Source organism: Petromyzon marinus, chromosome 69, assembly GCF_048934315.1.
Source record: "Petromyzon marinus isolate PM22_M1 ecotype Great Lakes invasive population chromosome 69, UKy_Petmar_22M1.pri1.0, whole genome shotgun sequence".
Lineage (NCBI taxonomy): Eukaryota > Metazoa > Chordata > Hyperoartia > Petromyzontiformes > Petromyzontidae > Petromyzon > Petromyzon marinus.
In genome coordinates this window covers 7,226,377-7,252,547 of record NC_133735.1, presented here as the reverse complement: position 1 = coordinate 7,252,547, position 26,171 = coordinate 7,226,377, and the positions used below count along the sequence as shown (strand labels likewise).

At 55.0% G+C, this 26,171-nt stretch overlaps 1 protein-coding gene across 1 annotated transcript in view; it reads left to right on the top strand.

The window, feature by feature from the left end:
• TDRD12 (tudor domain containing 12) overlaps positions 1-26,171 on the top strand; it is a 77,389-nt gene that overhangs the window by 39,711 nt on the left and 11,507 nt on the right. Inside the window, exons 16-19 of the mRNA XM_076055125.1 lie at positions 3,449-3,753; positions 5,601-5,805; positions 10,315-10,407; positions 14,472-16,387. Of these exons, the coding sequence (XP_075911240.1) occupies positions 3,449-3,753; positions 5,601-5,805; positions 10,315-10,407; positions 14,472-16,387 (2,519 nt within the window). The remainder of the gene's footprint in view (positions 1-3,448; positions 3,754-5,600; positions 5,806-10,314; positions 10,408-14,471; positions 16,388-26,171) is intronic.

Here is a 26,171-nt window from a genome sequence, read left to right as displayed (position 1 = left end):
ACCGCTCGCTCACTCGCTCACCGCTCACTCGCTCACTCGCTCACCGCTCACTCGCTCACCGCTCGCTCACTCGCTCGCCGCTCACTCGCTCGCCGCTCACCGCTCACTCGCTCACTCGCTCGCCGCTCACTCGCTCACCGCTCACCACTCACTCGCTCACCGCTCACTCGCTCACTCGCTCACCGCTCACTCGCTCACCGCTCACTCGCTCACTCGCTCACCGTTCACTCGCTCACTCGCTCGCTCGCTCGCTCACCGCTCACTCGCTCACTCGCTCTCTCGCTCACTGCTCACTCGCTCACCCACTCACCGCTCGCTCACCGCTCACTCGCTCACCGCTCACTCGCTCACTCGCTCACCGCTCATTCGCTCACTCGCTCACCGCTCACTCGCTCACTCGCTCACTCGCTCACTCGCTCACCGCTCACTCGCTCACTCGCTCACTCGCTCACTCGCTCACCGCTCACTCGCTCACTCGCTCACTCGCTCACCGCTCACTCGCTCACTCGCTCACCCGCTCACCCGCTCACTCGCTCACCGCTCACCCGCTCACCGCTCACTCGCTCACTCGCTCACCGCTCGCTTGCTCACCGCTCACTCGCTCACCGCTCACTCGCTCACCGCTCACCGCTCACTCGCTCACCCGCTCACTCGCTCACCGCTCACTCGCTCACCGCTCAACGCTCACTCGCTCACCGCTCACTCGCTCACCGCTCACTCGCTCACTCGCTCACTCGCTCACCCGCTCACCCGCTCACAGCTCACTCATTCACCGCTCACTCGCTGACCGCTCACTCGCTCACCCGCTCACTCGCTCACCCGCTCACCCGCTCACAGCTCACTCGCTCACTCGTTCACCGCTCACTCGCTGACCGCTCACTCGCTCACCGCTCGCTCACTCGCTCGCCGCTCACTCGCTCGCCGCTCACTCGCTCGCCGCTCACTCGCTCACCGCTCACTCGCTCACTCGCTCGCCGCTCACTTCGCTCACCGCTCACTCGCTCACCGCTCACTCGCTCACCGCTCACTCGCTCACTCGCTCACCGCTCACTCGCTCACCGCTCACTCGCTCACACACCTCACTCGCTCACCGCTCACTCGCTCACCGTTCACTCGCTCACTCGCTCACCCGCTCGCTCGCTCGCTCACCGCTCACTCGCTCACTCGCTCTCTCGCTCACTGCTCACTCGCTCACTCGCTCACCGCTCACTCGCTCACTCGCTCACCGCTCACCGCTCACTCGCTCACCCGCTCACCCGCTCACTCGCTCACCGCTCACCCGCTCACCGCTCACCGCTCACCGCTCACTCGCTCACCGCTCAACGCTCACTCGCTCACCGCTCACTCGCTCACTCGCTCACCCGCTCACCCGCTCCCAGCTCACTCGCTCACTCGTTCACCGCTCACTCGCTGACCGCTCACTCGCTCACCCGCTCACTCGCTCACCCGCTCACTCGCTCACCGCTCACTTGCTCACCGCTCACTCGCTCACCGCTCACTCGCTCACCCGCTCACTCGCTCACAGCTCACTCGCTCACCGCTCACTCGTTCACCGCTCACTCGCTCACTCGCTCACCGCTCACTCGCTCACCCGCTCACTCGCTCACCGCTCACTCGCTCACCGCTCACTCGCTCACCGCTCACTCGCCAAACTCACCACACTGACCTTTGTGTCTCTGTGCATCTCTCTTGTGTCTCTCTGTGTCTGTGAAAGTGCGTATATGTGTGTCTGTCTCTGTGTGTATGTCTGTGTGTGTGTCTGTCTGTGTGTGTATATCTCTGTGTGTCTGTCTCTCTGTGTGTGTCTCTCTCTGTGTGTCTGTGTCTCTGTGTGTCTGTATCTCTGTATGTGTGTGTCTGTGTCTCTGTGTGTGTGTGTCTCTGTGTGTGTGTGTCTCTGTGTGTCTGTCTCTGTGTGTATGTCTGTGTGTGTGTGTGTATCTCTGTGTGTCTGTCTCTCTGTGTGTGTCTCTCTCTGTGTGTCTGTGTCTCTGTGTGTCTGTATCTCTGTATGTGTGTGTCTGTGTGTGTGTCTCTGTGTGTGTGTCTCTGTGTGTCTGTCTCTTTGTGTGTCTGTATCTGTGTGTGTCTGTATCTGTGTGTGTGTCTCTGTGTGTGTGTCTCTCTGTGTGTCTATCTCTGTGTGTGTCTGTGTGTGTCTGTGTGTCTGTCTCTGTGTGTATCTCTGTGTGTCTGTGTCTCTGTGTGTGTCTCTGTGTGTGTGTCTCTGTGTGTGTGTGTCTCTGTGTGTCTGTATCTCTGTGTGTCTGTCTCTCTGTGTGTCTCCCTGTGTGTCTCTCTCTGTGTGTCTGTCTCTCTGTGTGTCTGCATCTCTGTGTGTGTGTCTGTGTGTGTCTCCCTGTGTGTCTTCCTCTCTGTGTGTCTGTATCTCTGTGTATGTCTGTCTGTATCTCTGTGTGTGTCTCTGTGTGTGTGTCTCCCTCTGTGTGTGTGTATCTCTGTGTGTCTGTATATCTCTGTGTGTGTGTCTGTCTGTATCTCTGTGTCTGTCTGTATCTCTGTGTCTGTCTGTATCTCTGTATGTGTCTCTGTGTGTCTCTCTCTGTGTGTGTGTCTCTGTGTGTCTGTCTCTCTGTGTGTCTGTCTGTGTGTGTGTGTGTCTGTATCTCTTTATATCTGTGTGTGTGTGTCTGTCTGTATCTCTGCATGTTTCTCTGTCTGTGTTTGTCTCTTTGTGTGTCTGTATCTCTGTGTCTGTATATAAGTGTGTGTGTGTCTGTCTGTATCTCTGTGTGTGTGTCTCTCTGTGTGTGTCTGTATCTCTGGATGTTTCTCTGTCTGTGTGTCTCTCTCTGTGTGTCTGTCTCTCTGTGTCTCTCTCTGTGTGTGTCTCTCTGTGTGTATCTATGTGTGTCTGTATATCTGTGTGTCTGTATCTCTGTGTGTGTCTGTATCTCTGTGTGTCTGTCTGTATCTCTGTGTGTGTCTGTATCTCTGGATGTTTCTCTGTCTGTGTTTGTCTCTCTGTGTGTCTGTATCTCTGTGTCTCTCTCTGTGTGTGTGTCTCTCTGTGTGTATCTATGTGTGTCTGTATATCTGTGTGTCTGTATCTCTGTGTGTGTCTGTATCTCTGTGTGTGTCTGTATCTCTCTGTGTGTGTCTGTATCTCTGACATGTTTCTCTGTCTGTGTTTGTCTCTCTGTGTGTCTGCCTCTCTGTGTCTCTCTCTGTGTGTGTCTCTCTGTGTGTATCTCTGTGTGTCTGTATCTCTGTGTGTGTCTGTATCTCTGACATGTTTCTCTGTCTGTGTTTGTCTCTCTGTGTGTCTGCCTCTCTGTGTGTGTCTGTATCTCTGTGTGTGTCTGTATCTCTGTGTGTGTGTCTGTATCTCTCTGTGTGTGTCTGTATCTCTGACATGTTTCTCTGTCTGTGTTTGTCTCTCTCTGTGTGTCTGCCTCTCTCTGCGTCTCCACCCCCCCCCCCCCAGCTGCTTGTCACACACGTGGAGTGCGTGACCCAGTTCTCCGGGCGGATACTGCGCTACCGACGCCCGTCAGAAACAACAACAACAACAACCGCCACCACCACCAACAACACCAGCACCACCACCACCACCGGCGGTGAGGGTGACGGTGACGGTGATGGTCCGTACGTGACCACGAGCACTGTGCACCTGCGTCTGGCCGCCCAGCTGAGCCAGCACTACGGCCGCGTGGCGCCCGGCGCTGCGCCACCACTCCCCGTGCCCGGGCAGCTCTACGGCGTGCGGCTGGCAGCCGGCTTCTACTGCAGGTGGGTGGGCGGGCGGGCGGGCGGGCGGGCGAGTGGATGAGTGAGCGGGTGGGCATTTGGGTGGGCGAGTGGGTGGGCGAGCGAGCGGGTGGGCGGGCGAGTGGATGAGTGAGCGGGTGGGCGGGTGAGTTTGTGGGCGGGCGGGCGAGTGGATGAGTGAGCGGGTGGGCGGGTGAGTTTGTGGGCGGGCGGGCGAGTGGATGAGTGAGCGGGTGGGCATTTGGGTGGGCGAGTGAGCGGGTGGGCGGGCGAGTGGATGAGTGAGCGGGTGGGCGGGTGAGATTGTGGGCGGGCAGGCGAGTGGATGAGTGAGCGGGTGGGAATTTGGGTGGGCGAGTGAGCGGGTGGGCGAGTGAGCGGGTGGGCGGGCGAGTGGATGAGTGAGCGGGTGGCCGGGTGAGTTTGTGGGCGGGTGGGCGAGTGGATGAGTGATCAGGTGGGCGTGTGGGTGAGCGTGTGGGTGAGGGTGTGGGTGAGCGTGTGGATGAGTGAGCGGGTGGGCGTGTGGGTGGGTGAGTGGATGAGTGAGCAGGTGAGCGGGTGAGTTTGTGAGCGGGTGGGCGTGCGAGTGGATGAGTGAGCGGGTGAGCGTGTGGGTGGGCGAGTGGGTGGGCGAGTGAGCGGGTGGGCGGGTGAGTTTATGAGCGGGTGGGCGTGCGAGTGGATGAGTGAGCGGGTGGGCGTGTGGGTGAGCGTGTGGGTGGGCGAGTGGATGAGTGAGCAGGTACTAAGTCATGTTTTGCAGAGGGGTCAAATACTTATTTCCCTCATTAAAATGCAAATCAATTTATAACATTTTTGACATGCATTTTTCTGGATTTTTTTGTTATTCAGTCTCTCACTGTTCAAATAAACCTACCATTAAAATTATAGACTGATAATTTCTTTGTCAATGGGCAAACGTACAAAATCAGCAGGGGATCAAATACTTTTTTTCCCTCACTGTATATGGGGGAACTATTGTCGTTGTGTGTGTATCAGTGTGTGAGTATGTGAGTGTGTGTGTGTTAGTATGTGAGTGTGTCTGTGTGTTAGTGAGTATGTGGGTGTGTCTGTGTGTTATTGAGTATGTGGGTGTGTCAGTGTGTATGTGAGAGTGTGTGTGTTAGTGTGTGTTAGTGTGTGAGTATGCGAGTGTGTGTGTGTTAGTGAGTATGTGGGTGTGTCAGTGTGTGAGTGTGTTAGTGTGTGTCAGTGTGTGAGTATGTGTGTGTGTGTGTTAGTGAGTATGTGGGTGTGTCAGTGTGTGTGGGTGTGTCAGTGTGTGTGTGTTAGTGTGTGTCAGTGTGTGTGTGTGTGTTAGTGAGTATGTGGGTGTGTCAGTATGTGTGTGTGTGTTAGTGTGTGTCAGTGTGTGAGTATGCGAGTGTGTGTGTGTTAGTGAGTATGTGGGTGTGTCAGTGTGTATGTTAGTGTGTGTATGTTAGTGTGTGTCAGTGTGTATGTTAGTGTGTGTCAGTGTGTGTCAGTGTGTGTCAGTGTGTGTCAGTGTGTGTCAGTGTGTATGTTAGTGTGTGTCAGTGTGTATGTTAGTGTGTGTCAGTGTGTGTCAGTGTGTGTCAGTGTGTGTCAGTGTGTGTCAGTGTGTATGTTAGTGTGTGTCAGTGTGTATGTCAGTGTGTATGTTAGTGTGTGTTAGTGTATGTTAGTGTGTGTCAGTGTGAGTGTGTATGTTAGTGTGTGTCAGTGTGAGTGTGTATGTTAGTGTATGTTAGTGTGTGTCAGTGTGCGAGTATGCCACAGTGCCGGCCTTCACAGGCGCTGCTCGCCAGCAGCACTTGCCCCAACGGGCTGTCGAGGCTACACGGCAGGGGGGTGGGGGCGGGCACCTTTGCCTGTGTGCGCAGGGCTCGCCTGCTGGGGGTCCCGGAGGGCTCGGCGCCGGCGCTGCTGTCGGTGGATCTGGTGGACGAGGGCCGCTCTGTCACGGTGGGGCCCGGCGAGCTGCTGGCACTGCCGCCGGCGCTGGCCGCCCGGCCGCCCCCACTCTCCGTCTCCGTGGTGCTGTGCGGCGTGCGCCCTGCCGCGGGGGACTGCGAGTGGACGCCGCAGGTGGCCGCACGTCCGCCCGCTCGCTCGCTCGCACGCTCGTCCGCTCGCCCGCCCGCCCGCCCGCCCGCTCGCTCGCACGCCCGCCCATCTAGCCTGTTCAATCACTCGACCGCATAACCACTCACCCGCACGCTCAATCGCTCGCTCGCTCGCTCGTCCACCCGCTCGCCCGCTCGCTTGCCCCCTCAATCGCTCGCTCACCCAGTCGTCAACTCAACCACGCACTCCCTCACTCACCCAGGCACTCTCTCACTCATTCACTCACTCACTCGCTCACTCAGTCATTAACCCAACCACACACTCACCCAGGCACTCTGTCACTCACTCATTCACTCGCTCACCCAGTCATTAAGCCAACCACGCACTCCCTCACTCACCCAGGCACTCACTCACTCATTCACTCACCCAGTCACTGACCCAACCACACACTCACTCACCCAGTCACTCACTCATTCACTCCCTCACTCACCCAGGCACTCTCTCACTCACTCATTCACTCGCTCACCCAGTCACTGACCCAACCACGCACTCACTCACTCACCCAGGCACTGTCTCACTCATTCACTCACTCGCTCACTCAGTCATTAACCCAACCACACACTCACCCAGGCACTCTGTCACTCACTCATTCACTCGCTCACCCAGTCACTGACCCAACCACGCACTCCCTCACTCACCCAGGCACTCTCTCACTCATTCACTCACCCAGTCACTGACCCAACCACACACTCACTCACCCAGTCACTCACTCATTCACTCCCTCACGCACCCAGGCACTCTCTCACTCACTCATTCACTCGCTCACCCAGTCACTGACCCAACCACGCACTCACTCACTCACCCAGGCACTGTCTCACTCATTCACTCACTCGCTCACTCAGTCATTAACCCAACCACACACTCACCCAGGCACTCTGTCACTCACTCATTCACTCGCTCACCCAGTCACTGACCCAACCACGCACTCCCTCACTCACCCAGGCACTCTCTCACTCATTCACTCACCCAGTCACTGACCCAACCACACACTCACTCACCCAGTCACTCACTCATTCACTCCCTCACGCACCCAGGCACTCTCTCACTCACTCATTCACTCGCTCACCCAGTCACTGACCCAACCACGCACTCACTCACTCACCCAGGCACTGTCTCACTCATTCACTCACTCGCTCACTCAGTCATTAACCCAACCACACACTCACCCAGGCACTCTGTCACTCACTCATTCACTCGCTCACCCAGTCATTAAGCCAACCACGCACTCCCTCACTCACCCAGGCACTCTCTCACTCATTCACTCACCCAGTCACTGACCCAACCACACACTCACTCACCCAGTGACTCACTCATTCACTCCCTCACGCACCCAGGCACTCACTCTCTGACTCATTCACTCGCTCACTCAGTCATTAACCCAACCGCGCACTCACTCACTCACCCAGGCACTGTCTCACTCATTCACTCACTCGCTCACTCAGTCATTAACCCAACCACACACTCACCCAGGCACTCTGTCACTCACTCATTCACTCGCTCACCCAGTCATTAAGCCAACCACGCACTCCCTCACTCACCCAGGCACTCTCTCACTCATTCACTCACCCAGTCACTGACCCAACCACACACTCACTCACCCAGTCACTCACTCATTCACTCCCTCACGCACCCAGGCACTCACTCTCTGACTCATTCACTCGCTCACTCAGTCATTAACCCAACCGTGCACTCCCTCACTCACCCAGGCACTCATTCACTCATTCACTCGCTCACCCAGTCACTGACCCAACCACACACTCCCTCACTCACCCACGCACTCTCTCACTCACTCATTCACTCGCTCACCCAGCCGTTAACCCAACCACGCACTCCCTCACTCACCCAGGCACTCTCTCACTCACTCATTCACTCGCTCACCCAGTCACTGACCCAACCATACACTCCCTCACTCACCCAGGCACTCATTCACTCATTCACTCGCTCACCCAGTCAGTGACCCAACCACACACTCCCTCACTCACCCAGGCACTCACTCACTCATTCACTCGCTGACCCAGCCGTTAACCCAACAACGCGTTCCCTCGCTCACCCACTCGGTCAATCACCTACCCACTCGCTCCCTCACTCGCCCACCCGTTCACTGACTCAACCACGCACTCCCTCACTCACCCAGGCACTCTCTCACCCATTCACTCACTCACCCAGCCGTTAACCCAACAACGCGTTCCCTCGCTCACCCACTCGGTTAATCCCCTACCCACTCGCTCCCTCACTCGCCCACCCGTTCACTGACTCAACCACGCACTCCCTCACTCACCCAGGCACTCTCTCACCCATTCACTCGCTGACCCAGCCGTTAACCCAACAACGCGTTCCCTCGCTCACCCACTCGGTCAACCACCTACCCACTCGCTCCCTCACTCGCCCACCCGTTCACTGACTCAACCACGCACTCCCTCACTCACCCAGGCACTCACTCACTCATTCACTCGCTGACCCAGCCGTTAACCCAACAACGCGTTCCCTCGCTCACCCACTCGGCCCATCACCTACCCACTCGCTCCCTCACTCGCCCACCCGTTCACTGACTCAACCACGCACTCCCTCACTCACCCAGGCACTCATTCACTCATTCACTCGCTGACCCAGCCGTTAACCCAACAACGCGTTCCCTCGCTCACCCACTCGGTCAATCACTACCCACTCGCTCCCTCACTCGCCCACCCGTTCACTGACTCAACCGCACGCTCCCTCACTCACCCAGGCACTCACTCACTCATTCACTCACTCACCCAGTCACTGACCCAACCACGCACTCCCTCACTCACCCAGGCACTCTCTCACTCACTCACTCATTCACTCGCTGACCCGGCCGTTAACCCAACAACGCGTTCCCTCGCTCACCCACTCGGCCCATCACCTACCCACTCGCTCCCTCACTCGCCCACCCGTTCACTGACTCAACCGCACGCTCCCTCACTCACCCAGGCACTCACTCACTCATTCACTCACTCACCCAGTCACTGACCCAACCACGCACTCCCTCACTCACCCAGGCACTCTCTCACTCACTCATTCACTCGCTGACCCGGCCGTTAACCCAACAACGCGTTCCCTCGCTCACCCACTCGGCCAACCACCTACCCACTCGCTCCCTCACTCGCCCACCCGTTCACTGACTCAACCGCACGCTCCCTCACCCGCCCAGCCCACCCACCCACCCACCCGTTCACCTCAAGACGAGTACCTGCTGCGGTGCGTGCAAAAGTGTTGCCTGTAAACATTGGTGCTGGTTGGGGGGGGGGCAGGCACGGAGCAGGCCAGCCACCCCTCCGTCATGCGCCACGTTGCCGGGCCTTCGTAGGCGCCTCTAACTCTCTTCGCCCCCCCGCCCGCCCGCCGTGTAGAGGCTACCTGGGAGAGCCTTTTGTCTTTTTGTTGCGTGTGTGCCTGTGATGTGTGTGTGTGGGTGTACACGCGGCACTGTGTGTGTGTGTGTATGCGTGTCTGCCTCTTGTGTATGTGTGTGGACTGTGTGTGTGTGTGTGCGTGTACGCCGGACTGTGTGTGTCTGAGTGTGTATGTGTGTGCGTGTACATGGGACTGTGTGTGTGTGTGTGTGGGAGCGATAGTGTAGCGGTTAGCGCTACGCTGCGCTATGAACCTGGCGACCCGGGTTCGATTCCCACTCACGGCCAACACCACTAGTGACGATTATCTGAACCGGTCCCGGGCCTCCCCTAGGTCGACTCAGCCTCAAATGCGTACCTGGTGCGGTGTGTAAACATCGCCACTGGGGTGACAAAGGCGGTCGGGCGGTGCTGGCCACCCACCCCCTCGTGTACCGTTTCGGCCTTCATAGGTGCTCGCTAACAGCACTTGCCCCTACAGTCTGTTACAGGCTGTATGGGGGATCTTTGTCTATTGTCTTTGTGTGTGTGTGTGTGTACGTGGGACTGTGTGTGTGTGTGTGTGTACGTGGGACTGTGTGTGTGTGTACGAGTGCCTGTGTGTGTGTGTGTGTACGTGGGACTGTGTGTGTGTGTGTACGTGGGACTGTGTGTGTGTATACGAGTGCCTGTGTGTGTGTGTACGTGGGACTGTGTGTGTGTACGTGGGACTGTGTGTGTGTGTGTGCCTGTGTCTGTGTGTGTGCGCGTGGGGAGCGGTGGTGTAGCGGTTATCGCTCTGCGCTACGAACCCGGCGGCCCGAATTCGATTCCCACTCACGGCCAACATCACCGGCAACGATTATGGAGATCTGAACCGGTCCCGGGCTTCCCCTAGGTCGACTCGGCCTCAAATGAGTAGTAGCTGGTGCGGTGTTGTAGTAAACATCGCCGCTGGGGAGAGACAAAGGCGGCCGGGCGTGGTGGTGGTGGTGCTGGCCATGCACCCTCCCTCGTGTGCCACGGTGCCGGCCTTCACAGGTGCTGCCCGCTAACAGCCCTTGCCCCAACGGTCTGTCGAGGCTACAAGGGGGACCTCTGCCTTTGTCTCTGTGGGCAGGCGCTGACGTTCGTGCGCGACGCGGTGCAGGGCACGGTGGTGGAGGGGAGCGTCGCCCTCGCCGCTGAGGACACGCTGTGGGTGGACTCGCTCGTGAGTCGCTCGCCACCTCACCCCCACGCTCACCAGCACGCACACACACACACCAGCACGCACACACACACACCAGCACGCACACACACACCAGCACACACACACACACACACCAGCACGCACACACACACACCAGCACGCACACGCACACACACACCAGCACACACACACTAGCACACACACACTAGCACACACACACACCAGCACACACACACCAGCACACACGCACACACCAGCACACACACACACACCAGCACACACACACACACCGGTACACACACACACCAGCACGCACACACACCAGCACACGCACACACACACACCAGCACACACACACACACACTAGCACACACACACACACACCAGCACGCACACACACACCAGCACACACACACACACGCCAGCACACACACACACACTAGCACCAGTACACACACACACCAGCACACACACACACACCAGCACACACACACACCAGCACACACGCACACACCAGCACACACACACACCAGCACACACACACACCAGCACACACACACACCAACACACACACACCAGCACACACACACACCAGCACACACACACACACCAGCACACACACACACCAGCACTCACACACCAGCACACACACACACACCAGCACACACACACACACACCAGCACACACACACACACCAGCACACACACCAGCACGCACACACACACTAGCACACACACACACCAGCACACACACACCAGCACACACACACACCAGCACACACACACCAGCACACACACACACACCAGCACGCACACACACACCAGCACACACACACCAGTACACACACACACACTAGCACACACACACACACCAGCACACACACACACACCAGCACGTACACACCAGCACACACACACACACCAGCACACACACACACACCAGCACACACACACACCAGCACACACACACACCAGCACACACACACCAGCACGCACACACACCAGCACGCACACACACCAGCACACACGCACACCAGCACACACGCACACCAGCACACACACACCAGCACACACACGCACTAGCACACACACGCACCAGCACACACACGCACTAGCACACACATGCACCAGCACACACACACGCACCAGCACACACACACACCAGCACACACACACACACCAGCACACACACACACACCAGCACACACACACACACTAGCACACACACACGCACACACCAGCACACACACACACCAGCACACACACACACACACCAGCACACACACACCAGCACACACACACCAGCACACACGCACACCAGCACACACACACCAGCACACACACACCAGCACACACACACCAGCACACACACGCACCAGCACACACACACACCAGCACACACACCAGCACACACACACACCAGCACACACACACCAGTACACACACACCAGCACACACACACCAGCACACACACACTAGCACACACACACCAGCACACACACAACAACAACAACAACCGCCATTCGCCACTAAGTGGCGGTGACGTCACCACGACGCTTGTGCCAGGCTATGTGCACCCTGAGGCCACGTGAAGTGTCGAACGCCCGCTGGCAGGAGGTCACGGGGCAGACCCAGGTGCCATGGGTCGACTGACTGAGATGACTGAGATGACTGGCTGATGCACCACCTGTGCCCCCTACTGTGCCAACCTGCTGTGCTTTAGCCACCCGGCGCTCCGCTCGTTGTTCTGAGCGTCGCTCCTCCGCCCTCCGTTGTTGTTGGAGGGCGACTGCCCCCAACTGCCCAGTAGCATCCTTCACGAGCCTCCTCCACAGAGGCCGATCTTGACACCGCTGGTACCAGTCATCGGCAAGTCCACTCAGCTCCACGTCCTCCCATACCACATCACTCCATCTCTTCTCTAGCCCGTGCCGCGCCCGCTTAGCCCCCTCAATCCGGCCAAACAAAAGCTGTTTCGGCATGCGGTGGCTGGGCATGCGGGCTACATGACCCAGCCATCGCAGCCTTGCCTGCCGGAGGAGCTCACCGATGGGACCCTGCCCAGATCTTTCAAGGATTTGTGAGCTCCTCACACAATCCAGTCTGGTTAAACCCAGGATGGATCGTAGGCAGGCCAGCCTAAATGTTTCTAACCAGCACACACACACACACCAGCACACACACGCACCAGCACACACACACACGCCAGCACACACACACACTAGCACACACACACACACACCAGCACACACACACACACCAGCACGCACACACACCAGCACACACACACACACACCAGCACACACGCCAGCACACACACACACACCAGCACACACACACACCAGCACACACACACCAGCACACACAACAGCACACACACACCAGCACACACACCAGCACACACACACCCGCACACACACACACCCGCACACACACACACCCGCACACACACACATACCAGCACACACACACAGTCACACTCGTACATACACACACACACACCCTCACACACACACCCGCACACACACACACCTGCACACACACACCCCCTCTGAGCTGTGTAGCTCTTTTTCAGAATGCCCTGGGCCATCGCAAATGATAGCAGCTCAACGATAGTGAATCATCACCATCATCACCATCATCATCACCATCATCATCACCATCATCACCACCATCATCACCACCATCATCATCATCACCATCATCACCATTATCATCATCACCATCATCATCACCACCACCATCATCACCATCATCACCACCATCACCATCATCACCATCATCATCACCATCATCATCACCATTATCACCATCATCACCATCATCATCACCATCGTCATCATCACCATCGTCATCACCATCATCATCACCACCATCGTCATCATTACCATCATCACCATCATCGTCACCATCATCATCATTACCACCATCATCACCATCATCACCATCATCACCACCATCATCACCACCATCATCACCATCATCATCATCACCGTCATCACCATCATCATCACCATCATCATCATCACCATCATCACCATCATCACCACCATCATCACCATCATCACCACCATCATCACGTGGACATTGATAGCAGCAGCCAAACACTCTGAACGTGTGGTGACGTCCATTCTAAATGTGGAGGGAAAAATAAACGGAGGACCTGGTGAGAAAAATCAACTTGACCACGGAGATATAGAGAAAGATGCAAACTCCAAATATACAGCAGGGGTCAGGGTCGGGATCAAACCCACGACCTCCTGCGTACCAGGCGAGGTAGTCAACATCTCCTAGCCACCGTGATGATGATGAGAGAGAGAGACGCAGACTCAATATACAGCAGGGGTCAGGGTAGGGATGAAACCACGACCTCCTGCGTACCGGGTGAGGTATCTAACATCTATCCACCGTGATGATGAGAGAGAGACGCAGACTCCAAATATACAGCAGGGGTCAGGATCAAACCCATGACCTCCTGCGTACCAGGCGAGGTATCTTAACATCTACTAGCCACCGTGATGATGAGAGAGAGAGACGCAGACTCCAAATATACAGCAGGGCTCAGGATCAAACCCACGACCTCCTGCGTACCGGGCGAGGTATCTTAACATCTACTAGCCACCGTGATGATGATGAGAGAGAGACGCAGACTCCAAATATACAGCAGGGGTCAGGAGCAAACCCACGACCTCCTGCGTACCAGGCGAGGTATCTTAACATCTGCTAGCCACCGTGATGATGAGAGAGAGAAACGCAGACTCCAAATATACAGCAGGGGTCAGGATCAAACCCACGACCTCCTGCGTACCGGGCGAGGTATCTTAACATCTACTAGCCACCGTGGTGATGATGAGAGAGAGACGCAGACTCCACATCTACAGCAGGGGTCAGGGTCAGGATCAAACCCACAACCTCCTGCGTACCGGGCGAGGTAGTCAACATCTCCTAGCCACCCGTGGCGCTGCCCCCCGAAACCAACCCCGATTCAAATATCGGTTCCCAGGCACGGCGCCGGCTCTCACGGGCGCCGCTCGCTGATAACCTCACTCCCCTCCTCCTCCTCCTCCCTCCTCCTCCTCTGGCAGCACCGGCGTACGTGGCTTCCTGGCTTGCGCGCGGAGGCCGTGGAGCCGAGCGTCCACGCCCAGCTGACGAGCCGCGGCTTCGCCCAAGCCAACCCGGGCCACGCGGCCGCTCTCCTGCGAGCGCTGGCGTCCGGCGCCGGAGCGGAGGGGCCCGGGACCCCGCGTCGCAGGGGGCGGCAGCGGGGGGCGGAGGAGGAGGAGGAGGAGGTGGTGGGGGGGGAGGAGGAGGAGGAGGAGGTGGGTGGGGAGGAGGAGGTGGGGGAGGGCGACTGTGGTAGCAGCAGCAACCACAGCAGCGGTTGCGTTGGCATTGCCACCATGACCACCGGCAGCGACACCGGCACACCCACCAACAACGCCACCACTCCGTCTGCTACCGCCACCATCACCAGCACACCCACCGACAACGCCACCACTCCGTCTGCTACCGCCACCACCACCACCACACCCACCAACAACGCCACCACTACGTCTGCTGCCACCCCCGTCACCACTGCCACCACCACCACCACCACACCCACCAACAACGCCACCACTACATCTGCTGCTACCACCAGCACACCCACCAACAACACCACCACTACGTCTGCTACCACCCCCGTCACCACTGCCATCATCACCACCACCAGCACACCCACCAACAACGCCACCACTCCGTCTGCTACTGCCACCACCACCAGCATACCCACCGACAACACCACCACTACGTCTGCTACCACCCCCGTCACCACTGCCACCACCACCACCACCACACCCACCAACAACGCCACCACTCCGTCTGCTACCGCCACCACCACCACACCCACCAACAACGCCACCACTCCGTCTGCTACTGCCACCACCACTAGCACACCCACCAACAACACCACCACTCCGTCTGCTACCACCACCACCACACCCACCAACAACGCCACCACTCCGTCTGCTACCACCACCGTCACCGCTGCCACCAGCACCACCACCACCATCACCACCAGTGTCAAGACTGTGCCAGCCGCAACTGGCACTGTCCACATGTCACGTGTCAATGCTCAGCCTCGCACGTGTCCGGCACCACCATCGCCGCTCATCAGTAATCCACCAACACCGTCAGCATTCGTCCGTCAGCGACCATCACCGCTCATCAGTCAGCCACCACGACCACGGTCACCGCTCATCAGTTATCCACCACCATCACCGTTCATCTGTCAATCACCACCACCACAATCACCACTCATCAGTCAACCACCAACACCGTCAGCATTCATCCGTCAGCGACCATCACCGCTCATCAGTTATCCACCACCATCACCGCTCATCAGTTATCCACCACCATCACCGCTCATCAGTTATCCACTACCATCACCGCTCATCCGTCAATCACCACCAGTCCGTCACGTGACTGGTCCTCAAGCCGGTCACGTGACCAGTCTACCAGTCAGTCATGTGACCAGTCCTCAAGTCAGTCACGTGACCAGTCCACCTGTCAGTCACGTGACCGGTTTTCAAGTCGGCCACGTGACCAGTCAAGTCAGTCGCGTGATCAGTCCACCAGTCAGTCACGTGACCGGTCCTCAAGTCAGTCACGCGACCAGTCCACCAGTCAGTCACGTGACCAGTCCACCAGTCAGTCACGTGACCAGTCCACCAGTCAGTCACGCGACAAGTCCTCAAGTCAGTCACGCGACCAGTCCACCAGTCAGTCACGCGACCAGTCCACCGGTCAGTCACATGACCAGTCCATCAGTCAGTCAAGCGACAAGTCCTCAAATCAGTCACGCGACAAGTCCTCAAGTCAGTCACGCGACCAGTCCACCAGTCCGCAACGTGACCAGTCCACCAGTCAGTCACGCGACCAGTCCACCAGTCCGCAACGTGACCAGTCCTCGACTCCACCACATGACTGGAGTCTGCCCGCCCAGCCGCCCCCTGGACCTGTGAGTACTCGGCCGCGTGCCCACCCCCCGCCCCCCCCCGTGTCGATGTATAAACAACGGCGTGGCGTGTACATGTTCACGCGAAAGCGGAGGCGAGTTAACGCAGGCCGAAAGTCGCGTGGGTAACCATCTATAAGGGCGGTGTGGCTCTTGACCTGTGGGGCACATAACCTGTTTAAAAGTTTCATTTATTAGGTACTAGCTGTTACTACCCGACTTGGATTCACCACGCCCGGCCGCCTTTGTCCCCCCCCCCCCCCGTGGCGATGTTCACTACACACACCGCAGCAGTTACTCGTTTGAGGCTGAGTCGACCTAGGGGAGGCCCAGGACCGGGTTCAAATAATCGTCACCGGTGGCGGCCGTGAGCGGGAATCGGAACTCGGGTCGCCGGGTTCGTAGCGCGGCGTAGCGCTAACCGCTACGCTACCGCTCCCCCCCCACACACACACACAGATACACACACACAGATACACACATACAGATACACACAGATACACAGAGACATACACACACAGATACACACAGATACACACACACAGATACAACAACAACAACCGCCATTCGCCACTAAGTGGCGGTGACGTCACCACGACGCTTGTGCCAGGCTATGTGCACCCTGAGGCCACGTGAAGTGTCGAACGCCCGCTGGCAGGAGCAGACCCAGGTGCCACGGGTCGACTGACTGAGATGACTGGCTGATGCACCACCTGTGCCCCCTACTGTGCCAACCTGCTGTGCTTTAGCCACCCGGCGCTCCGCTCGTTGTTCTGAGCGTCGCTCCTCCGCCCTCCGTTGTTGTTGGAGGGCGACTACCTCCAACTGCCCAGTAGCATCCTTCACGAGCCTCCTCCACAGAGGCCGATCTTGACACCGCTGGTACCAGTCATCGGCAAGTCCACTCAGCTCCACGTCCTCCTGTATCACATCACTCCATCTCTTCTCTAGCCCGTGCCGCGCCCGCTTAGCCCCCTCAATCCGGCCGAACAAAAGCTGTTTCGGCATGCGGTGGCTGGGCATGCGGGCTACATGACCCAGCCAACGCAGGCTTACCTGCCGAAGGAGCTCACCGATGGGACCTTGCCCAGATCTTTCAAGGATTTGTGAGCTCCTCACACAATCCAGTCTGGTTAAACCCAGGATGGATCGTAGGCAGGCCAGCCTAAATGTTTCTAACCGGCGAAGATGTTCCATTAGGGGAGTCCACGTTTCGCAAGCCTAGAGAAGGGAGGGAATGACCGTGGCCGAGAAGACCTGAAGCTTAGTGCGGAGCGACAGACCAGGTAGCTTCCACACAGCGTTCCGCAACCGATGAAAAGATATTGCCGCTCGACTGATTCAGAGTGAGACCTCTGCTGTTAAACTGGAGCCAGTCATAAGCACACTGCCCAGGTATGGGAAACTCTCCACTCTCTCCACAACTGCCCCATCGCCGATTGGGAGTTGTGGGGGTGGAGTGTCCGATGGTACAAAATACCCAGGCAGGTGCTTAGTTTTGGTTGGGCTGATGGTAAGGCCCCACCTCTTAGTGGCACGCTCCAGTCTCAGCAGCAGCGTCTCCAACTCCTCCTCTGACTGAGCAGCTATTACCAAATCATCAGCATACATAACGTGGTTGAGCAATAGGGAGCCATCCCTTGACCGCACCCGGGCATCGATCAGCCTCCCATTATATCTGTACCATATGGAGATTCCCCCGGTACAGCTATTGAAGGCTTCACGAACTACGTGGTCAAAATAGATGTTAAATAATGTGGGAGCCAGAGGACATCCCTGTCGCACCCCAAGGTGTACAGGGAATGGCTCTGACTCCCGGCCATGTAGTTTTACCCGGGCCCGCTCACCATCATGAAGGTCCTTAATGATCGTGAGCAGAGGGTCAGGTACTCCAAAAGCACGAAGAACGACCCAGAGCCCAGGCCTACTGATGGTATCATAGGCCTTGACCAGGTCAATAAAGCAGAGGTGTAGGTCTTGTTGGAATTCCCTACACCTCTGCTGTAGCAGACGGACAGAAAAATATGGCATCTGTGCAGGACCGCCCTTTCCTGAAACCGCATTGGGGCTCCGCAAGCCTCTCCTCAGCGTGCCTGGCAAGGCGATGCTGAATAATCCTTGCCAGGACCTTTCCCGGCACACTGAGGAGTGAGATGCCCCTGTAGTTGTTACAGTCTGTGCGGTCCCCCTTCTTAAAAAGGGGGACCACCAGGGCATCCTTCCAATCCTGCGGAACCTGTCCAGTGGTCCAGACTGTTATGATGTCATGTAGGGCAGTCTGTGCACAAATGCCACCCTCCCTCAGCATTTCACTTGGGAGATCATCTCTCCCCGCTGCCTTTCCTGGTCTCAAGAGTCCAGATCGCCTTCAGTACTTCCTCAGTAGATGGCACCTCAGCCAGCCACTCACAGGGGGTGACTTCCAATATTTGAGGCACCGCAGCCTCAGCAGGGTCATCCTCACTTTGTGCCACGATGTTTTCCTGGCTGAGGGATTTTCCCTCCCCCAGGACCTCACAGAAATGCTCAGCAAATCTGCAAACCTGTTCCTGGGGGTCGGAGATTGGATCACCGTTTTTTCCCCTAATGATGGTAATAGGTGTGGCGCTGCAGGTTACTTTTTCGATGGAGTTAAATAGAGATTTGTGATCACGGGCCACTGAGGCAGACTCCATCTCCTCAGCAACCCGCGACCACCACCCATCCTTGCAGCGCCTCACGGCTCTCCGAACCTCCGAGCGAAGGCTGCGGTAAGCCTCCTCATTCTCTGACGTGGGATTCTGTAGCCGATGACAGTGGGCCTGTCGCTTTTTCTCAACCATCCTGAACACCTCCTCTGTCAGCCAGGGTCTCTGGGGAGGTCTGGACCGCGTACCTAAAGCAGCCATTGCAGCTGCATGAGTCACAGTCCTAAACCTCGCCCATTTACCCTCGACATCAGGAGGAGTCGGGGATGATGCCAATCCCAGCCGCAAGCGATGATGAAATTCTCGCTTGCAACTTTCATCAGATAACTGAGACCAGGCCACTTTAGGTCGGAATGGGGTCCTGGGTGTACACCCACCACCGGAGTGGAAGAATGGCAGGCGCATCTTACAGATGACTAGTCGATGGTCAGAGGGCAGATCAGCTCCACGGTAGGTCCTGGTGTCAAGAACATGGGCTCGCATTCGTTGGTCCGTCACTATGTAGTCCAGCAGATGTTCTTGCTTGGACCCGGCATGCATCCATGATGTTGTGTGGATGCGCCGATGCCGGAACAGCGTGTTGGTAATTACAAGCCCATGGGCTGCACAAAAATCTAGCAGCCTCCTACCGTTGTTATTGAGCTGATCTGGCCCATGCCCTCCAATCACTCCAGACCAGGTGCCAGTATCATGACCAACTCGGGCATTGAAGTCACCCAACATGATGACTCTATCCCGAGGGGCCACTTTAGCCAGCACCTGTGACAGGAGGTCATAGAAGGCATCTGACTCATCGGCTTTGCCTGCATCCCTCCACGGATGTTCATCTTCGGTGGGGGCATAAGTAACCACGACCACCATTCCTCGCCTCCGGTTGATGGGAAGGCGAGCCCAAAGTAGCCTGGGGCTTACAGCTTCCCACACCTCACCGCCACTCTCCCACGCCCCCTTCATTTTTTTGTTCATAAGAAGACCCACACCCTGTTGTTTGGCAGTCTGCTGCCCCGAGTAGAGGACTGTCCACCCCTCATGGTGGCAGGAGCCAGAGCCGGTCCACCGGACCTCCTGAATGCCGAATAGATCCAGGCGGTACCGGTCCAGCTCCCGACAGAGGAGTGGCAGCCTCTCCTCTGCAGTGAGCGTTCGAACATTCCACGTGGCCACCCGTAGTGGCTTTTCGTTGTTTCTGGAGTAGATACACACATACACACACACAGATACACACACAGATACACACATACACACATACACACACAGATAAACACAGATATACACACACAGACACACATACACACACAGATACACACAGACAGCGCGCTAACCACTACACTACAATGCCTTACGCTTCCACATGCGCGGGTCACGTGACAGATTTGACGTCAAAGCTCACTTGCCGTGCAAAAAATCGATGCATTATTGAGCTCCTCCCCCCCCCCCCCCCCGCAAAAACAAACAAAAGCGTATTTTTATAATTGTCGCATGGTGTACAGTCTGGAAAGTAACCCACACGGCCAAATTTCAAGTTTGTTGCATGTCGGGAAGTACGCTAAACATTTTGAACAGCCGCACACATGATCACAACTTTGCCCTTTTATATATTTATGGAGATAGCCAGCCCTGTGAGCCACGGGGCTCTTGAGACAGGCAGTGCAACCCGCAACAAGGAAAATGTGAACAGAGAAACATCTGAAAGCGACGACGTGCAACAGAAGCATCCTGGATTTCGATTTGAAGCTCTTTCGTGACTGCAGGGATTCATTTTGTTGTGTCCGTCCGTCCGTCGTGTATCTAATAATGGGAGGGGTGGTGCTGGGTGGAGGGGCTGGGCGGGGAGGGAGGGGCTGGGTGGAGGGGCTGGGTGGGGAGGGTGGGGCTGGGTGAAGAGGGGAGGGTGGGCAGGGTGGGGCTGGGTGGTGAGGGGTTGGTCACCCCGTGGTGCCCTTATAAAACTCAACCTTTAACCTACTCACGCCGGCTTGTGCCCGCCCTCACAGTCGGGCACATTGTGCGGAATACACCACCACGTGGTGCTTCCGCCGTTGACCCTGGCCATTGACCGAGCAACCTAACGTTCCTACCAGCTCCCTTTCCGCAGGAGAATGCGTTTCGGTAAAGTCACGTATAAGGGAAGTGAAATAACAAAATAAAGCAATAAAATTCTCACGACGTTTGCGATTGTAACCCGAGCAATCGTCATCAGGTGTGCTGTGGTTTTCACGCAAAAATGAAACACAATACAATAAAATTCTCATGACGTTTCGGCCACAACGCAAGCAGCCGTCCTCAGGTGAAGGAACAAGAGGCCGTCGGAAAGACGGCGTCCTAATGAACACTGCCAAGCTTGGCAGCGTATTTCAAGCTGGGTGGGAGGAGGAGTAGTAGAGAGAGCCTTGACAAGGGAGTTTACATATCAACAGAGGAATTCAAGCATATTGATGACATGCATATATGTGTAGGATCAGCAGTAATTGGTATTGTTTTAATCGTATTATTTTATTAATTCCTTTCTAAGTGGCTTTACCGAAAGAACCAAGAATATGTGAATCCCTGCAGTCACGAAAGCTTTAAATCGAAATTTAAACTCGTGTGTATCAGTCGTGATCACGTGACGCCCGGCAGTACAAAGCGTGTGCACGTACACTGCTACTCGTATTGCAAAATCCTCGCCCGTTTATCAAGTTAATATTTAGTTTAACACTTTAGCTCGTCTTGCAAAACACTCGCAGGCCAAGTTACTCGCAATCCACAAGGTTTTACTGCATCGTGTAGTATGTAGTTTATAGTGGTGTAGTGTATAGTGGTGTAGTGTATAGTAGTGTAGTGTATAGTAGTGTAGTGTTTAGTGGTGTAGTGTATAGTGGTGTAGTGTATAGTGGTGTAGTGTATAGTGGTGTAGTGTATAGTGGTGTAGTGTATAGTGGTGTAGTGTATAGTGGTGTAGTGTATAGTAGTGTAGTGTATAGTAGTGTAGTGTATAGTGGTGTAGTGTATAGTGGTGTAGTGTATAGTAGTGTAGTGTATAGTGGTGTATATAGTGTAGTACAGTGAGGGCAAAAAGTATTTGATCCCCTGTTGATTTTGTACGTTTGCCCACTGACAAAGAAATGATCAGTCTATAATTTTAATGGTAGGTTTATTTGAACAGTGAGAGACAGAATAACAACATGAAAATCCCGAAAAACGCATGTCAAAAATGTTATAAATTGATTTGCATTTTAATGAGGGAAATAAGTATTTGACCCCCTCGCAATCAGAAAGATTTCTGGCTCCCAGGTGTCTTTTAAGGGAGTGCTCCTAATCTCAGCTTATTTCCTGTATAAAAGACACCTGTCCACAGAAGCAATCAATCAGATTCCAAACTCTCCACCATGGCCAAGACCAAAGAGCTCTCCAAGGATGTCAGGGACAAGATTGTAGACCTACACAAGGCTGGAATGGGCTACAAGACCATTGCCAAGCAGCTTGGTGAGATGGTGACAACAGTTGGTGCGATTATTCGCAAATGGAAGAAACACAAAAGAACTGTCAATCTCCCGCAGCCTGGGGCTCCATGTAAGATCTCACCTCGTGGAGTTGCAATGATCATGAGAACGGTGAGGAATCAGCCCAGAACTACAGGGGAGGATCTTGTCAATGATCTCAAGGCAGCTGAGACCATAGTCACCAAGAAAACAATTGGTAACACTACGCCGTGAAGGACTGCAATCCTGCAGCGCCCGCAAGGTCCCCCTGCTCAAGAAAGCACATACATGCCCGTCTGAAGTTTGCCAGTAAACATCTGAATGATTCAGAGGACAACTGGGTGAAAGTGTTGTGGTCAGATGACACCAAAATGGAGCTCTTTTGCATCAACTCAACTCGCCGTGTTTGGAGGAGGAGGAATGCTGCCTATGACCCCAAGAACACCATCCCCACCGTCAAACATGGAGGTGAAAACATTATGCTTTGGGGGTGTTTTTCTGCTAAGGGGACAGGACAACTTCACCACATCAAAGGGACGATGGACGGGGCCATGTACCATCAAATCTTGGGTGAGAACCTCCTTCCCTCAGCCAGGGCATTGAAAATGGGTCGTGGATGGGTATTCCAGCATGACAATGACCCAAAACACATGGCCAAGGCAACAAAGGAGTGGCTCAAGAAGAAGCACATTAAGGTCCTGGAGTGGCCTAGCCAGTTTCCAGACCTTAACCCCATAGAAAATCTGTGGAGGGAGCTGAAGGTTCGAGTTGCCAAACGTCAGCCTCGAAACCTTAATGACTTGGAGAAGATCTGCAAAGAGGAGTGGGACAAAATCCCTCCTGAGCTGTGTGCAAACCTGGTGGCCAACTACAAGAAACGTCTGACCTCTGTGATTGCCAACAAGGGTTTTGCCACCAAGTACTAAGTCATGTTTTGCAGAGGGGTCAAATACTTATTTCCCTCATTTAAATGCAAATCAATTTATAACATTTTTGACATGCGTTTTTCTGGATTTTGTTATTCTGTCTCTCACTGTTGAAATAAACCTACCATTAAAATTATAGACTGATCATTTCTTTGTCAGTGGGCAAACGTACAAAATCAGCAGGGGATCAAATACTTTTTTCCCTCACTGTACATAGAGACCCGTAGAGATAGATAGAGACCCATAGAGACACATAGAGATGCATAGAGACCCATAGAGATACATAGAGACCCAAAGAGATACATAGAGATGCATAGAGACCCACAGAGAAACAGAGACCCATAGAGACACATAGAGATACATAGAGACCCGTAGAGATCATAGGGACCCATAGAGACACATAGAGATACATAGAGACACATAGAGATACATAGAGACCCATATAGATGCATAGAGACCCACAGAGATACATAGAGACCCATCGAGACACATAGAGACCCATAGAGACCCATAGAGACACAGACCCTTAGAGACCCATAGAGATACATAGAGACCCATAGAGATACATAGAGATGCATTGACCCATAAAGATGGCTAGAGATACACATAGAGACCCATACAGACCCTTGGAGATACATAGAGATACATAAAGACACACAGAGACACGTGGAGGCCCATACAGACCCATAGGGATACATAGAGACCCATAAAAACCCATAGAGATACATAGAGACCCATACATAAACTAAACTGTTTATGTTACCAGGTAAGGCTCCACTGAACTGCTGTGTAGCATCTTGTTTCAGAAGCCACCTGGGCCATTACAACATCATAGCAGCTCAACCACGTGGCTTGGCATCATCGTCATCATCACCACGTGGACATTGATAGCAGCTCAACCACGTGGCTTAGCATCGTCATCACCACCACGTGGACATTGATAGCAGCTCAACCACGTGGTTTAGCATCGTCATCGTCACCACGTGGACATTGATAGCAGCTCAACCACGTGGTTTAGCATCGTCATCATCGTCACGTGGACATTGATAGCAGCTCAACCACGTGGTTTAGCATCGTCATCATCACCACGTGGACATTGATAGCAGCTCAACCACGTGGTTTAGCATCGTCATCATCACCACGTGGACATTGATAGCAGCTCAACCACATGGCTTAGCATCATCGTCATCACCACGTGGACATTGATAGCAGCTCAACCACGTGGCTTAGCATCATTGTCATCATCACCACGTGGACATTGATAGCAGCTCAACCACGTGGTTTAGCATCGTCATCATCGTCACGTGGACAATGATAGCAGCTCAACCACGTGGCTTAGCATCGTCATCATCACCACGTGGGCATTGATAGCAGCTCAACCACGTGGTTTAGCATCGTCATCACTACCACGTGGACATTGATAGCATCTCAACCACGTGGTTTAGCATCGTCATCGTCACCACGTGGACATTGATAGCAGCTCAACCACGTGGTTTAGCATCATCATCATCACGTGGACATTGATAGCAGCTAAACCACGTGGCTTAGCATCGTCATCATCGTCACCACGTGGACATTGATAGCAGCTCAACCACGTGGCTTAGCATCATCGTCATCATCACCACGTGGACATTGATAGCAGCTCAACCACGTGGTTTAGCATCGTCATCATCGTCATGTGGACAATGATAGCAGCTCAACCACGTGGCTTAGCATCGTCATCATCACCACGTGGGCATTGATAGCAGCTCAACCACGTGGTTTAGCATCGTCATCACTACCACGTGGGCATTGATAGCATCTCAACCACGTGGTTTAGCATCATCGTCACCACGTGACTTAGCATCGTCATCGTCACCACGTGGACATTGATAGCAGCCCAACCACGTGGTTTAGCATCGTCGTCATCACCACGTGGGCATTGATAGCAGCTCAACCACGTGGTTTAGCATCGTCATCATCACCACGTGGACATTGATAGCAGCTCAACCACGTGGTTTAGCATCATCATCATCACCACGTGGACATTGATAGCAGCTCAACCACGTGGCTTAGCATCATCGTCACCACCACGTGGACATTGATAGCAGCTCAACCACGTGGTTTAGCATCGTCATCATCACCACGTGGACATTGATAGCAGCTCAACCACGTGGTTTAGCATCGTCATCATCATCACCACGTGGACATTGATAGCAGCTCAACCACGTGGCTTAGCATCGTCATCGTCAGCAGCCAAATACTCTAAAAGGCGTGGTGGTGACGATGATTCTAAATGTGGAGTTGGAAAATCCGGAGAGAAAAATCCACGCGGCCACCACGGGGAGAGAGAGACGCAGACTCCAAATATACAGCAGCAGGCATTGTTAGGGTTGGGATCTAACCCACGACCTCCTGCGTACCAGGCGAGGTAGTTAACATCTCATAGCCACCGTGATTATGAGAGAGAAAGACTCAGGCTCCAGATGTACAGCAGCAGGCATCGTCAGGGTCGGGATGGACCCCACGACCTCCTGTATACCAGGCGAGGTAGTTAACATTTCATAGCCACTGTGATGATGAGAGAGAGAGAGAGACGCAGACTCCAGATGTACAGCAGCAGGCATGGTCAGGGTCGGGATGGAACCCACGACCTGTGTACCCGGCGAGGTAGTTAACATCTAGCCACTGTGATGATGAGAGAGAGAGATACGCAGGCTCCAGATGTACAGCA